At 38.3% G+C, this 15,300-nt stretch overlaps 1 protein-coding gene across 3 annotated transcripts in view; it reads left to right on the forward strand.

Annotated features, from left to right (window-relative positions):
* The window catches only part of LOC125934543 (zinc finger protein 300-like), a 36,209-nt gene that overhangs the window by 2,328 nt on the left and 18,581 nt on the right, over positions 1-15,300 (forward strand). The window contains exons 2-5 of one of the 3 annotated variants that reach the window (XM_049647989.1): positions 10,701-10,828; positions 11,434-11,530; positions 13,053-13,179; positions 13,438-13,564. In XM_049647989.1, the coding sequence (XP_049503946.1) occupies positions 11,441-11,530; positions 13,053-13,179; positions 13,438-13,564 (344 nt within the window). In that variant the 5' untranslated portion in view covers positions 10,701-10,828; positions 11,434-11,440. The remainder of the gene's footprint in view (positions 1-10,700; positions 10,829-11,433; positions 11,531-13,052; positions 13,180-13,437; positions 13,565-15,300) is intronic. The other 2 variants (XM_049647987.1, XM_049647988.1) reach the window with 2 other exon arrangements.

Raw genomic sequence — 15,300 nt, forward strand, 5'->3', positions numbered from 1 at the left:
TCCCACAGGTTAAGGGTTCAGTCCTACAAGACTGCTCCCAACCCCATTTCAGACCCTAGTCCCAAGCCCAGGTTATTCTGTGCTACAGATTGGAGGTTCCCAGGCCTCCTCCTACAGATGCCAGTCACAAGCCCAGGTTGTTAGTTGTACTTCTGACTGCCTGGCTATAAGTCAGAGGTTCTGACCACCCCTTCCTTCTTGGGTTCAATTAATTTGCTAGAACAGCTCATAGAACTCAAAGAAACATATTACTTACTAGATTACTGATTTATTAGAAAAGTATATGACCCAGGAACAACTAAATAGAAGACATATGTAGGACAAGGTATAGGGAAAGGGGGTGGAGCTTCCATGCTCTCTAAACAAGCCACTCTCCCCACATCTCCCTCCACATGATCACCAACCTGGAAGCTCTTCAAACCCTGTCCTTTCGAGTATTTATGGAGGCATCATTACATAGGCATGATTGACTAAGTCACTGGCTATTGGTTATTGATTGATTCAACCTCTAGCCTCGATCCCATCCCTGAAAATCGGGAGGCCAGACTGAAAGTTCCACCTCTGTACTCTCGGTTGGTTGCCCTGGCAACCAGCCTCCATCTTTAGGTGCTTTCCACAAGTCACCTCAGTAACATGGTAACCCAGTCACCCAGTTGTGGTGGAAAAGGGCTAATGTGAATAATAGGACACCCATCTCAACTTACGACTCTAAAGCAATTTCAGATACTGAGAGCAAGAGACCAAATATGATAACAGAAGATGCTCCCATTGCTCTTATCACTCAGGAAATTCCAAGTTTTGGAAGCTGAGAGCCAGGAACCATGGACAATGACCCAATGTGTATGAGAAATACATCTTGGTCATCTGAATGACCAAATATGTTTTTTCTTATAAATTACAATGTCACATAGGACCACAGGGAGAAGCACCAGTGTCAGTCAGTCAGGAGGCAGGAGTAAAGGCATAGATCATAGCCTTTTTTTTTTTTTTTTTTTAAAGCTATGAGGGCTTTAAAAAAATTGTAGCATAGTTAACATACAGTGTTATATTAGTTTCAGGGTATAATATAGTGATTCAGTATTTCTATATATCACCCAGTGCTCATCACAAGTGCACTCTAGACCATAGCCTTTATTGGCATTTACATGAGAAAGGACAGGCAGAGCAGAATAAACCGTTTACGATTGGCTGGTTTGAATAATTCTGGTGGGCTTGGGGGTATAGGGATTGGCCTTAATTGTTACCTGGATTGATTCAGGGCAGGGGAATATTAGGTTGGTGTGTGACTGTTAGATAAAGGAGGTGGTTGGGGGTATGGACTTGGGTTTGGCTGGTTTGCATATGGGAGGAGTGCTGTCAGGTAAGCTGTTTATCACAATAGGAATTAACTATTTCTGAGAGGGGCAGTTTCCCCAGTCAGCAGTGACCTCCACCCCAGAATGTCAAAATATCATAACATAGAGAAAATTTCAAAAATGGTTAACATAAAATAGTATTTCATAATACATGAACACTATATGAAATTCTAATTTTAGTGTATATAAATAAAGTTTTATTGGGACATAGCAACATTTATTTATTTACTATTGTCTATGGCTGCTGTTACTCTACAACAGTGGAGTTGATTTGTGATAGAGGCCATATGGTTTGCAAAACCTAAATTGTTTACTATTTGGCCTTTTACTAAAAAACATTTGACAACCTTTGCTCTATAGTAAATGTCCTTAATCTGTATGAAATACTGCATAAAAACGAAAGTGTAAAATTTATAAACATTTAAATATAAGGCTGTCTGTACTAAATCTTTGGGTGGGGAAACTCTTTAACATGTTACTATAAGGAAAAAATAGAAGACTAAATTATGGGAAATATTAAAAATTTTTATGGTAAAAAACAATTGTAAAAGTACTTCTACTTACGGGAGTAGGAGTGGTACTATATGGAGTAGATGTAGTTTTACTTTTGCTAAGGAAGAGTTTGGAATTATATACATGTTCCAGGACTGCATTGTTTTCTGGCTTTCATAGTTTCTATTGAAAAGTCAATTGACAATCTTAGTCCTTAAAGGAAATACGTGTTTTCCTCTGACTACTTTAAGAATTTCAGCTTTTTAAAAAAAGAATATCTGGGGGCGCCTGGGTGGCTCAGTCAGTTAAGCGTCCGACTTTGGCTCAGGTCGTGATCTCGCAGTCCGTGAGTTCGAGCCCTGCGTTGGGCTCTGTGCTGACAGCTCAGAACCTGGAGCCTGCTTCTGATTCTGTGTCTCCCTCTTTCTCTGACCCTCCCCCCATTCATGCTCTGTCTCTCTCTGTCTCAAAAATAAATGTTAAAAAAATTTAAAAAAAAAAGAATACCTGTATTGAGATATAATTCACCCATTTAAAGTATATAATTTGGTGGCTTTTAGTATAGTCACAGATATGTGCAGCCATCACCACAATCAATTTCAGAACATTGTTATCACTGCAAAAAGAAACTCGGTACCCTTTAGCTATTGCCCCACTATTCACCACCTCCCAGCCCTAAATACCTAAGCCTGGTACTTTCAGGCTCTGTAGATATGCCTGTTCTATTTATATTTTCATATAAATTGAATCATGTACTATGTAGTCTTTTATGACTGCCTTCTTTCACTTAGTGTAATATTTTCAAGGTTCACCCGTATTGTAGCATGTATCAGTTCATTCTTTATGGACAAATAATATTCTATTGTATGTACAGACCACATTTTCTTTATCCATTCACCATTTGATCGGCATTTGGCTTGTTTGTACCTTTTGACTTTTATGAATAATTATGTAAATAGTGTATACATTTTGGTGTGGATATACCACTTTCAATTCTTGCGTGTAGATTCCTGGCAGTGGAATTACTGGGTCATATAGTAATTCTCTGTTTAGTGCCAAGTTTTTTCCAAAGTGGCTACCCCATTTTACATTCCCACCAGTAGTGTATGAGAGTTCTGATTTCACCACATCATTACTAACATTTGTTATTATCTGACTTTTTGATGCTAGCCATCCTAGTGGGTATAAAGTGGTATCTCATTTTGGTTTTGATTTGCAGTTCCCTGATGACTAATAATGTCAAGAATTTTTCATGTGATTGTTGGCTATTTTCATATGATGGAAGGTAAGGGTCCAATTTTATTCCTTTGCATGTGCCTATCTAATTTTCCCAGGGCTATTTCTTGAAAGAACAGTCCTTTCCTCATTGAATGGTCTTGCCACCCATGTCAAAAACCACTTGAACATAGGTGTCTGGGTATATTTCTGGACTCTTCATTCTATTCTATTGACCTATATATGTCTACCCATATGCTAGTACCACATTGTTTTGATAACCATGGTTTTGTAGTAATTTTTGAAGTAAAAAAGTATAAGCCCTCCAACTTTGTTCTTTTTCCAAGGTTGTTTTGGCTATTCTGGGTCTCTTGCAATTCCGTGTGCATTTAAGGATAACCTTTTCTATTTCTGCAAAAGAAGCTGTTGGGTTTTGATAGGAATTTCATTGAATCTCTGGATGCCTTTGGGGAATATTGCATCTTAATAATATCAAGTTTTCCGAATCAGTGATTGCATACTACCTTTCCTTTTGCTTAGATCTTTAATTCTTTTCAGCAATGTTTTTGTAGTTTTCAATGTAGAAGTATTGTACTTATTTGGTTTAATTTATTTGTTGGTATTCTATTCCTTTGGATACTATTATAAATGGAATTGTTTGCTTAATGTCCTTTTCGAATTGTTTGTTGATATTGTGTAGAAATATCACTTTTATGTTGGCCTTGTATCCTGCAACCTTACTGAATTTATTAGCTTCAATAATTTGTGTGTGAGGCAGGAGGGAGAGGTTTTTGGATTTTACTAAGATTATGTTGCCTGTGAATAGATACAGTTTTCATCTTCCTTTCTAGTTTGGATGCCCCTTATTATTTTTTTCCCTTGGCTAATTACTATGGCCATAATTTCAGCACAATGTTGAATAAAGTGGTGAAAGGAGGCATCCTTGTTCTGTGTTTGATCTTTTTTTTTTTTTTTTAAGTTTACTTATTTATTTTGATCTTTCAAAGAACCAACTACTGGGTCTGTTGATCATTTCTATTGTTCTTCTCTATTTTGTTTATTTCCACTTGAATCTTTATTATCTCCTTCCTCCTTCTGTTTTAGTTTTCATGTCTTTCTGGTTACTTAAGGTGTAAAGTTAGGCAATTGCTTGTGATATTGCTTCTTTTTTTACTGTAGGCATTTACAGCTCTAAATTTCCATCCACGCCCTGCCTTCACTGTATCCAATAAGCTTGGTGTGTTGTCGTTTGTTTTGTTTTGTTTCATTTGTCTCTGTTTGAGGGTGGTGGGGAGGGGCAAAGGGAGAGAGAGAGAATCCCAAGCTGGGATTTTACTTACTTTTAGTTAAGTAGCTACTGTAGTTTGCCAAAGGCTCTGAACTAGACGCCTAGGTTTAAAAAAGAAGAGGAAGTGTTAGATGTTACAAACATGAGTATTGATACTTTTTCCTTGATTTAACCAGAAGGATAGGGATACGAACACGAAGAAAAATATTTTCTCACTGGTTGATTCCATATTAATTTAATGTTACTTCCTTTTTTTTTTTTTATAATGTTTATTTATTTATTTTGAGAGACAGCATGTGCACAATCAGGGGAGGGACCAAGAGAGAGGGAGGGAGAAAGAATCCTAAACGGACTCAATCCTGTCTGCACCGGGCCCCCTGTAGGGCTCAAATTCACAAACCATGAGATCATGACCTGAACAGAAATCAAGAGTTTGTACGCTTAACCTACTGAGCCACCCAGACACCCCTGTTTCCAAGTATTTTAAAAAAAAAATTTTTTTACATTTATTTATTTTTGAGAGACAGAGTGAGACAGAGCATGAGCAGAGGAGAGGGACAGAGAGAGAAGGAGACACAGAATCTGAAGCAGGCTCCAGGCTCTGAGCAAGTGTTCAGCACAGAGCCCAATGTGGGGCTTGAACCCACGAACTGTGAGATCATCACCTGAACTGAAGTTGGACACTTAACCCACGGAGCCACCCAGGCACCAAATACTTTTAAATTTCCCTTGTGTTTTTTTTTCTTTTACCCACTGGTTATCTAATAGTGTCCTGTTTAATTTCTACATATTTCTGAACTTTCCAGTTTTTCTTCTCATTAGTTTCCAATTTTATTACCTTGTGGTTGGAGAACATAGTATATATGATTTCAGTGTTTTAAAATTTATTGATACTTGTTTTGTAGCCTAAGATGTGGTACATCCTGAAGAATGTTCCGTGTGAACCTGAAAAAAATAAGTGTTTAGCTGTTACTGGGTATAGTGTCCTGTATGTCTCTTAGGTCTAGTTTAAGTGTTAATCAGGTTATTTATATCCTTATTCATTTCGTGTTTCTATGTTCAATCCATTATTTGAAATGGGGTGTTGAAGTCTCCCACTGCTATTATAAAACTGTCCATTTCTCCCTTTAATAATGTCAATATTTGCTTCAATATTTTTGGTCCTTGTTCAGTGTATAAATGTTCATAATTGTTAATATTTTTGATGAATTGACTCTTTTATCAATATATAATGACCTTTTTTCTCTTGTAACAATTTCTGACTTCATGTCTATTTTGTCTACAATAACAACAGAAAGGTGAAAGTAACGGGAGGACAGAGTTGTAAAGGATCAATGTTTTGTATGCTATTAGAGCTACAATGGTAACGATTCAAAGTAGATTATTGTACATTCAGGATGTTAATTGTAATTTCCATAGCAACCAATAAGGGAATAACTAAAACATTTTCAAAAAAAGAACTAAGCAGGGAATCAAAATGGTACACTGTAAAAAAAAAAAAATCAAACACAAAGAAGGCAGTATTGAGGGAATTGAGGCACACACAAAAAATATGACACATAGAAACAACTAGCAAAATGGCAGAACAGTGGTCATTTTAAATGTAAATGGATTAATGGATAGGGAAGAAACATGCTCTAACTATATGTTATCTATAACTATATGCTATCTTAGCAGGTAAGATGTTTTCATTTACTTTGATAAGTATAGAGTGAATTTACAGATTTACACTTGCAGTGTCTACTGAACATTTTTCTAGTTGAAAAAAGTCTAGTTTACAATTGGACAAGATATCAACAATATTATTTTCTTTAGTTTTATGAAAATCTTTATAAATGAAAAAGACAGTTTGACCTCCATTTTTCAACCCAAGTGTGAAGAGCTAGGGGATTTGTTTTCTGTCATGATTTGATGTATTTCCTGATATACCATTGAAAGCAGGATTGGGGCATCTGGGCGGCTCAATTGGTTGAGTGCCCAACTCTTGATTTCGGCTCATGTCATGATCCCAGGGATGTGGAATCGAGCCCCACATCAGGCTCCATGCTAAGTGTGGAGCCTGCTTAAGATTCGCTCTCTCCCCCTCTGCCACTCTCCCTTACACTCTCTTTCTCTCTCTTAATAAAATAAAATAATAAAATAAATAAAAAATAATAAAAGGGGCACCTGGGTGGCTCAGTCAGTTGAGCGACTGACCAGCTCAGATCATGATCTTACAGTTCATGGGTTCAAACCCGTGTGGAGCTTTGCACTGGCAGCACAGAGCCTCCTTTGGATTCTTTGTCCCCCCTCTCTCTGTTCCTCCCTGCTTGTGCTCTCTCTCTCAAAAATAAGTAAACATAAAAATAGTAATAATGATAATAATAATACAAAGCAGGATTGGCTCTACACTGTAAGGGGCTAACACATCTGTTACCAAAATTTCTCCTTTTGTCCACAGGACATTTTAGTTGCAACATTTGAGTTTGGAAATGTAATTTTATTCCGTTTCATATATAAGTGATTAGAACTATACAGTAATATCTATTTATGCTGTCTGTCTAATATAACTGGGAAATTACTATTTTCAACTCAGTGTTGGTGTCTTTTGGGGAGGCAAAAACCCTTTTATTTATTTAGAGGTATTTGCCTGTCATCCTTGACTCGTTTCATTGTGCTTTTGCACCCCCTTCACCACCATGCCCAAGCCTGAATTCTCTTTTGCATATTGTGCAATTTGCTCTATTTTAGTTTTTTACCTCCCTAATCCAGGTATGGGTGTGTCTTTATATCTGTCATCAAAATAAGAGGCTTTTTTTGGGCAATGTCATTGGTATTACAGTTGTTTTCATTTTCATTTTCTGAACTCTTAGAAAACATGGTCACAATATTTACAATTTAAAAATTAAACAAGCATTATGTACAAAGCACGATGGTTAATCCATAGACAAAGCAAAAGACTGTTAACACTTATGATTGCCATGCATTTAAGTTACACACTTAAAACGTATCACTCCTGAATGACACAACAATGGATAATCCATTATTGTAAATCGCAAATCATGGTTGCCAACATCAGAAGCCAAGGGGAAAAATAGCAATGCTGACTGGGAAAGGTACAAAATCTATATCCTTATCCACTTGACTTTAAAAACGTGTTATGCATATTTTCATGTGTCTGTTGGCCATCTGGATGTCGTCTTTGGAAAAGTGTCTATTCATGTCTTCTGCCCATTTCTTCATTGGATTATTTGTTTTTTAGGTGTTGAGGTTGGTAAGTTCTTTATAGATTTTGGATACTAACCCTTTATCCGATATGTCATTTGCAAATATCTTCTCCCATTCCATCCGTTGCCTTTTAGTTTTGTTGATTTTTTCCTTTGCAGGGCAAAAGTTTTTTATCTTGATGAGGTCCCAGTAGTAGTTCATTTTTGCTTGTATTTCCCTTGCCTTTGGAGACGTGTAGAGCAAGAAGTTGCTGTGGCTGAGGTCAAAGAGGTTGTTGCCTGTTTTCTCCTATAGGATTTGGTTTCCTGTCTCACATTTAGGTCTTTCATCCATTTTAGTTTATTTTTGTGAATGGTGTAAGAAAGTGGTCCAGTTTCATTCTTCTTCATGTTGCTGTCCAGTTCTCCCAGCACCATTTGCTAAAGAGACTTCTTTCCATTGGATATTCTTTCCTGCTTTGTCAAAGATTAGTTGGCCATACATTTGTGGGTCCAATTCTGGGTTCTCTATTCTATTCCATTGGTCTGTGTGTCTGTTTTTGTGCCAATACCATACTATCTTGATAAGTAGAAACTTAACAGAGGACCATGGGGGAAGGGAAGGGGAAAAAATAGTTTCAAACTATAGGCAAACTCTTATAGGCAAACCATAAGAGACTCTTAAATACAGAGAACAAACTGAGGGTTGATGGGGGGGGGGGGAGGGCAAGGGGAAGGGGAAAATGGGTGATGCGCATTGAGGAGGGCACTTGTTGGGATGAGCACTGGGTGTTGTATGTAAGCAATGAATCATGGGAATCTACTCCCGAAACCAAGAGCACACTGTATACACTGTATGTTAGCTAACTCGACAAATTATATTTTAAAAATAAAAATAAAAACGTTGTTGCTCATTGCCTTAGTTTTTAGGTCACCTTATAGGTTTTGCACTTTCCCCCAACTTTCCCCACCCATCTCCTCAAACTGAGACGTTTGAAGTCCTGAGGATGGATTTCCTGGGAAATTCCAGACAAACCTAGGGGGTTAGCCACCCTACCTCGGGCTTCCCCCTTCCACTCACTCAGTGTCCTTTTTATCCCTTTCAGTCTCCCCCTCTTCTGCATTCTCCCCTCGTCTCAGACCTCAGCCTTTCAGTCTCAATACCTACACCCCCCGCCCCCCGCGTTTTGTGCCTTAGTCTCCATTCTCTGTTCCTCAGATTCTCCTTTATTTTGTGCCTCAGTCTCATCATTGTCTCAATTTTCCTTTTTTTCATCAGACATTCCCTGCAACATACTACGGTAGTAGGAATTTCCCCAACGCGATTCCTTAGCATTGTTTTTTTTTAGCATAATTAGCGGTTTTATGATCTCTCTCCGCGCCCCCCCACCATGAGCCCTTCCATCACTTTTGCCCCTCTGTCCTACAGTGGAATCCCCTTGTATAGGGCGAATCCCCCTGTATAGGGCTGTACCATTTACCAGAACTTTGAAGTAGAATCCCTGCAAAAGGATTCCACCGTTCCAAATTCCTCTTTCCCCAGTTAGTCTTCAAATAAAGGACTGCACTACTGCACCTTCTTCCCCGATCCTTTAAAAGCTCTCGGCAAAACTTTGCCCCACACGGGTTTGTATAATCTTCCTTTCGGTCATTTTACGCGTTCCCCTCGCCGCCGCAAAGACACGGTCCAAACTCAGGCTGGGAATAAACCCAAGTTCCTCCTCGTGTACGGAATTGTCCGGGTTCTCAAGATGGCGGCTTCCGCAGTGAGACACAGAGCATGGGGGCGGACATCTTGCCTCCTGAACAAAGCCGCGGAGAATGCGGAGTGGGCAAAACCGCGCAGAATAGGTCGGCGCATGCTTGAGAGCCCTGCGCTGTGGTCACCCAGGCAGGAAGCGGGTGTTAATCACGTTAATCCATGACAGCTGTCCCGGGTTAAACTGTGACGGACGTTTCCGGACCTGATAATCGAGCTGGGAGTAGAAGTGGGATTTATGGATTGAGTCATGAGGAAGTTTGGGGTTGATACTGGAGGGGCGGTCAGCAATTGGAGGTCTATGGAGTCTGAGGGGAAGTCTGTGGGATGAGTGTTGGGTACATGTAGAGGTCAGTAATAAGGAGAGCTGTCTGATCAGTGGGTCAGGGATGGCAGGTCTGTGCGCTGTTGGAATATCCATATGACCAGTGATTTGTGAACCTATGTGGCTAGTCTTGTGTTGGGGGTTTGTTGGAAGTCCTCTTTGGGATTTGTGATTTCTGCCCCTGCTGATTCAGTGATTTGTAGGAGTCATTAATTCAGCCAGTGGCTGATAAAGGTCCGTCCTGGTTTAGTGAGAAAACTTTACAATTTATGTAAAGTCCGAGGTGGCCCCCACCTTGAAGCCCCTCCTCAGATGTTTTCTCAAATCACCATCTCCCTCCATCGCTCAAAAGCTCACAGAAGAAAACATCCTTTGAATGTAAGACCAAACAAATCTAAAGAAATAACATTATTATTGTCGATTCTCTCTAGCCAAAGACCTCCAGGAACACCCTGTAGTTGAACAGATTGGGTTTATTGCTCTAGCATCTGGTTACACCATGGGGAAAGTGGGGGCTTCTCAGAAAGAGGTGCTAGAAAGAACTTACAGGATTTGTGTTAGGTGATTTCCAGGAGGGCCTAAGGGAGTGGACCTTGCTCTGAATTGGATGTTGTAAGGAAGTGGGGTAATTCATTGTTTGGGAATTTCAGTACAGCTGGAGAGAGGAAAGACTAACCTGAAGTTAAAGCTGTAATAGGTGAGGAAGTAGCAGTCACTCATGTTAACCAGGAGCTAGGGTGTTTTGTCGATTGGACAATGTGGATGTTTTGTCTGTGTTCAGACATGACTTCAGAGAGGGCTTGTTTTTGTTTTATTCCATCTTGGTCACTGAGTGGCCTTGTCTGATGTTGATACTCTGTAATTATATTAAATAGGAGAGTTTGAGTGCCAGACCAGCTCTGAAATGTGAGAGCTGCTTTTTCTTTTTCTTACATGAGGTGTGATTTCAGCCCTGTTTCTTCCTATTTATTGAATTTGTTCTACATTCTGTTCAGCAAACATTTATTAAACACCTGTTATTTACTTGTTTCAGAGCTCAGTGTCCAGAGAGGAGCCTGACTATTTAATTGTTTCCTTCTAGGTTCATCTTGACAAAGCCTGGGATAACCCCATATGAAACAGCCTACCTATCATGGGAGCACTCACTTCCTGTGAATGAGTACAGCCTTCTCTGGATGATCCATCCTGGGACTGAGAAGAATTCACCAGGTAAGTATCTTTCTGCACTGTACTGTATTCCTGTTTATCAATGGTTCTAACCTGTCACGATTTTCTTATATAGATAACTGCACTATTGGAAATCAACAATAAAATCTTAAGCAAAAAACATGTTAAAATCAGCAAAATCAACAGTTTTAATCTTTGAATATTGACTTGGCAAGATAATTTGCTGGGTTAGGGGAAAATATAAAAGAGCTCTTAGGATTTTGCTGGCTGCTTACGTCTAGGGAATATGGGTGCATTCCTTAGTTTTCTACTTGGTCATTCTTATTCTTATTGTCAGGGAACTGTTCCATCTGCAGTTAAATCTTACATATATGTGTAGACATGATTATTGTCTTATGATAGAGTCTTACAGATAGAATTGCAAATAGAATTGCTGATTCAAAGGGGAACATTAAGGTGTTTGTATATCAACAGAAATAACTTCGTTTATCCAATTAAAAATCACCTTGTACATTTTCTATGTGATCATATTATAATCACAAGAGGACTTTTTTCACATGGTGCATACAGATCCTTCTATAAGGATCAAATAACCTTCTATGGGGCGACCTGTTTTTCATCTGACTTCTGTTGGTGGTTGTTTCTAGATGGTAAATGGCCCCTGGAGACTTAGTCTGTCTCTCAGTCCTGATTCTTCAGACCTCTGCTCTTTTGGAAGAGAAGCAGAAAATGACCAAGTCTCACGTGAGTTGCTTGCTTATTTTGTACTTGGTTTCCATATAATCAAATGGAAAAGTGTAGAAAGCTAGAGATTAGAATTAGGGAAAATGTAGAGAGAACAAAGACTTGGAATGAGTTGCTATGTAATAAGTAGAACTACATAAAACCACTATTAGAGTTCACATATATATTTGTTATGTATAAGTTCTATATAAACATAATACACTTATTATATCTACATTATGTCTATTTTACATAAATGTGTAAATTAAAGTGCACATTTGTTTGATCTTTTCTAGCAGCCACAGTGGAAAGGTAGAGAACATCATATATGTGATTTGGCATTCTCCACACATCAGGAAAAAAAGAAATTTCTTTGGGGGACAGGGTTCTCCTATAGATGATGTCCTGACCTATACTTCTGCATAAATGTATCAGTAGATTTTTTGTGGTTGTGTCTTTAAATATTTTTTTAGAGGACAGTTATAATGTTAAAGCTGAACTCCATAAGCATTATTCTTTGGGAGAACTAAGGTACAGTTTATCCAGAGATAAAACCTAGATAAGATGGAGTGATGAGTATCTATTTGTCTCTAATATGATTATTTCTCTCAAATAGGCAGTTCTGTACTTAAAATTCTGTGGTAAACATTTGGAGCACAGGGGTCTCTGATTTTCTATAGCCTTTGCTGTGGTCTCAGGGTTTGTGAAGCTACTCCCCAACTGAATACCAGTTCTTGCCCTATTTTTTTCAATTTATAAAATCATTTTACTATTTTTTTGTCCTAGCCTGAATTATCCCTACTTGGTAAAAACATTTAAGAAATACATAAATAAATTAAAAAATAATAATAAATAAATAAATAAATAAATAAATAAAAATGATAAAGTGAAAAGGATTTTAGGATTTTAAAATTCCCTTTCTCCTGGGATAGCCAGTATTAATAATTTTCAATGCTTAGATTTTTTTTTTTTCCCCATCTGGAAACTGTTTCTTGTTTTTTTTTGTTTTTTTTTGTTTTTTTTAAATTTTTTTTTAACGTTTTTATTTATTTTTGAGACAGAGAGAGACAGAGCATGAATGGGGGAGGGGCAGAGAGAGAGGGAGACACAGAATCGGAAGCAGGCTCCAGGCTCTGAGCCATCAGCCCAGAGCCTGACGCGGGGCTCGAACTCACGGACCGTGAGATCGTGACCTGAGTCGAAGTCGGACGCTTAACCGACTGAGCCACCCAGGCGCCCCTGTTTCTTGTTTTTAAAACATAAAGTCTCAACTTTCTTATTTAACTGAATGACTATCCACTTTTTCCAGTACCATTTATTGAACAATTTACTTATTTAAAATGCTGCCTTTATTGAATTCCCATTTGTGAGTAAGTCTCTTTTGCTCTTCTGTTCTTCTGATATGTTTGACTCTTTTTGCTAAAGACAAAATTTTACATCATTTTTCTGAATAGGCATGACATAGAACTGGGCACATAGTTTTGCATGCTGTGGTAAAAATGGGAATGATCACTTCAGATTGAACAGGAGCATGCTATTATAGGGTCCATTGTCATTTGAGGATGTGGCTGTAGCTTTCACTAAGGAGGAGTGGCAGCAACTGGACCCTGCTCAGAGGACCCTGTATAGAGACGTGATGCTGGAGAACTTCAGCCATGTGATCTCATTGGGTAAGGATGGCTTCCCCGCATATCTCAGCATATCTAATCCGGTGCTTATCTCTTCTCATTTGATCAAATTGGGTGGGTTCCTGACATATGTAATGACTGATTTTGTGCTCTCTATTCCCCAATCTCCTCTCCAGCGGGTTATTACTCTGCTGGGGGCAGCTGGACAGCTGGACAGCTTCATTGTGGGGCTCCTAAAATAGCACCCTTTTTTTTCTTCACTGCAGTCAACCCAATTCCTCTCTGATTTCTCTATAATAGGGCATCCAGTTTCCAAACCAGATGTCATCTCCAAGTTGGAACAAGGAGAAGAGCCATGGATAATAAAGAGAGATGTATCAGATTGGATCTATCCAGGTAAAAATCTAGCAGGTGGGAGTCAAGGGAAGTGAAATCTCAGTTTCTTTGTTTTTTGTTTTTAATTGGCTGGTGGCTGAGACTTATGCTTCCACCTAGTTGGCAGTTCCTATTCCCTCTTGCTCCTGTGCTGAACGTGTAGTAAGTATTCGGCAACTCGTTAAGTAATAGTGAGCCACAAAGAGAAAAAAAGTTTCTTACTGATTCACTCAACAATCATGTCTTTAGTGCCTTTCGAGAAGAAATTCAAAGGCACTAGAAATCAGATGCTTTTCAGGAACATAGGTTTTACATGGAAAGATAGGAATCAAAGTTCATGGCTGTGTAAAATTGCATGACCAATCTAGTTAATGTTTTAGGAGTTAAATGAAAATCATAGTCTAAAGAGATGTGGCATAACTTAAGAAGGCATGTTTTCCCAGCATGAACCAGCCCCTCTGAATTATATTTGGAGTGTGGGTTAGGCAGGAGGATGGCGAAGGCAAGCTCTAGGAATGGATGTGTATAAATTCTTGGAGTTAGGAATCCTTATGGCTTTCTGGAAGAAATTTGCTAGGCTTACTTGACTTCAGTAAAAGATATTTATTGGAGACTAACGTAATATAAGTGTGGATGCACAGTGTGAATACAGACAAAGTTTCATTAGCTGTACTCTGAAATTTTCTGTTACTATTTTTATTTACACAACTTTAAGATATAACTCACATGCCTTACAGTTGACCCAAAGTTAACAATTCAGTGGTTTTTAGTGTATTCACAGATAATGTGTAACAATTGCCACAGCCAATTTTAAAACATTTTTATCACCTACAAAAGAGATCCTGTACTATTTAGCTATCACACCCCTGTTTCCCATCTCCCAGCCCTAAGCAACCACTAATCTACTTTCTGTCTTTGTTAATTTGCCTACTCTTGATATTTCATTTATTAAATGTGTTTTTTTAAGTTTTATTTATTTATTTTGAGAGAGACAGAAACAGTGTGAGGAGGTTAGAGGCAGAGAGTGAGGGAAAGAGGAGAATCCTAAGCAGACTCTGTGCCACCAGTGCAGAGCCTGACATGAGACTCAAACCCACGAAACTGTGAGATTGTGACCTGAGCCAAAACCAAGAATTGGACGCTTAACCAACTGAGCCACCCAGGTGCCCCTTGATATTTCATTTAAACGAAATAATGTAATATGTGGTCTTTTGTGACTGGCTTCTTTCAGTTAGCATACTGTTTTTGAGGTTCATCCACATTATAGCATGTATCAGTCCTTCATTCCTTTTTTGGCTGAGTAATATTCCATTGTATGGATGTACTACATTTGGTTATCCATTCATCAATCATTGGATATTTGGCTTGTTTCCACCTTCTGGCAACATGAATAATGCTACTGTAAACATTCATGCATAAGTTTTTGTGTAGACATAGGTTTTATTTTTTCTTCAGTGTGTACCTAGGAATGGAATTGCTGGGTCATATGTCAACTTTGTGTTTAACTAAAATAAGAGCATATTTTCATTTGCTATTTATCATTATGTATCTTCTTTGGAAAATAGTGTGTTGGGATCCTTTTTCTATTTTGAACTATTTGTCTTTTTATTAATGAGTTGTAAGAATTCCTTGTATAGATAAAATTCTTATATAGAACATATATGGAATTTTTATGTAAAGTTCTTTATGTAGATAAAGTGTTTTGTATAGATTCTTTTTTGTTGTTCACTGGTACTGATTTTAGTATTAATTAGGACAGGCTAGATATACTGTATTACAGATTAACCT

This window comes from Panthera uncia (genome assembly GCF_023721935.1).
Source record: "Panthera uncia isolate 11264 chromosome A1 unlocalized genomic scaffold, Puncia_PCG_1.0 HiC_scaffold_17, whole genome shotgun sequence".
NCBI classification, from domain to species: Eukaryota; Metazoa; Chordata; class Mammalia; order Carnivora; family Felidae; genus Panthera; species Panthera uncia.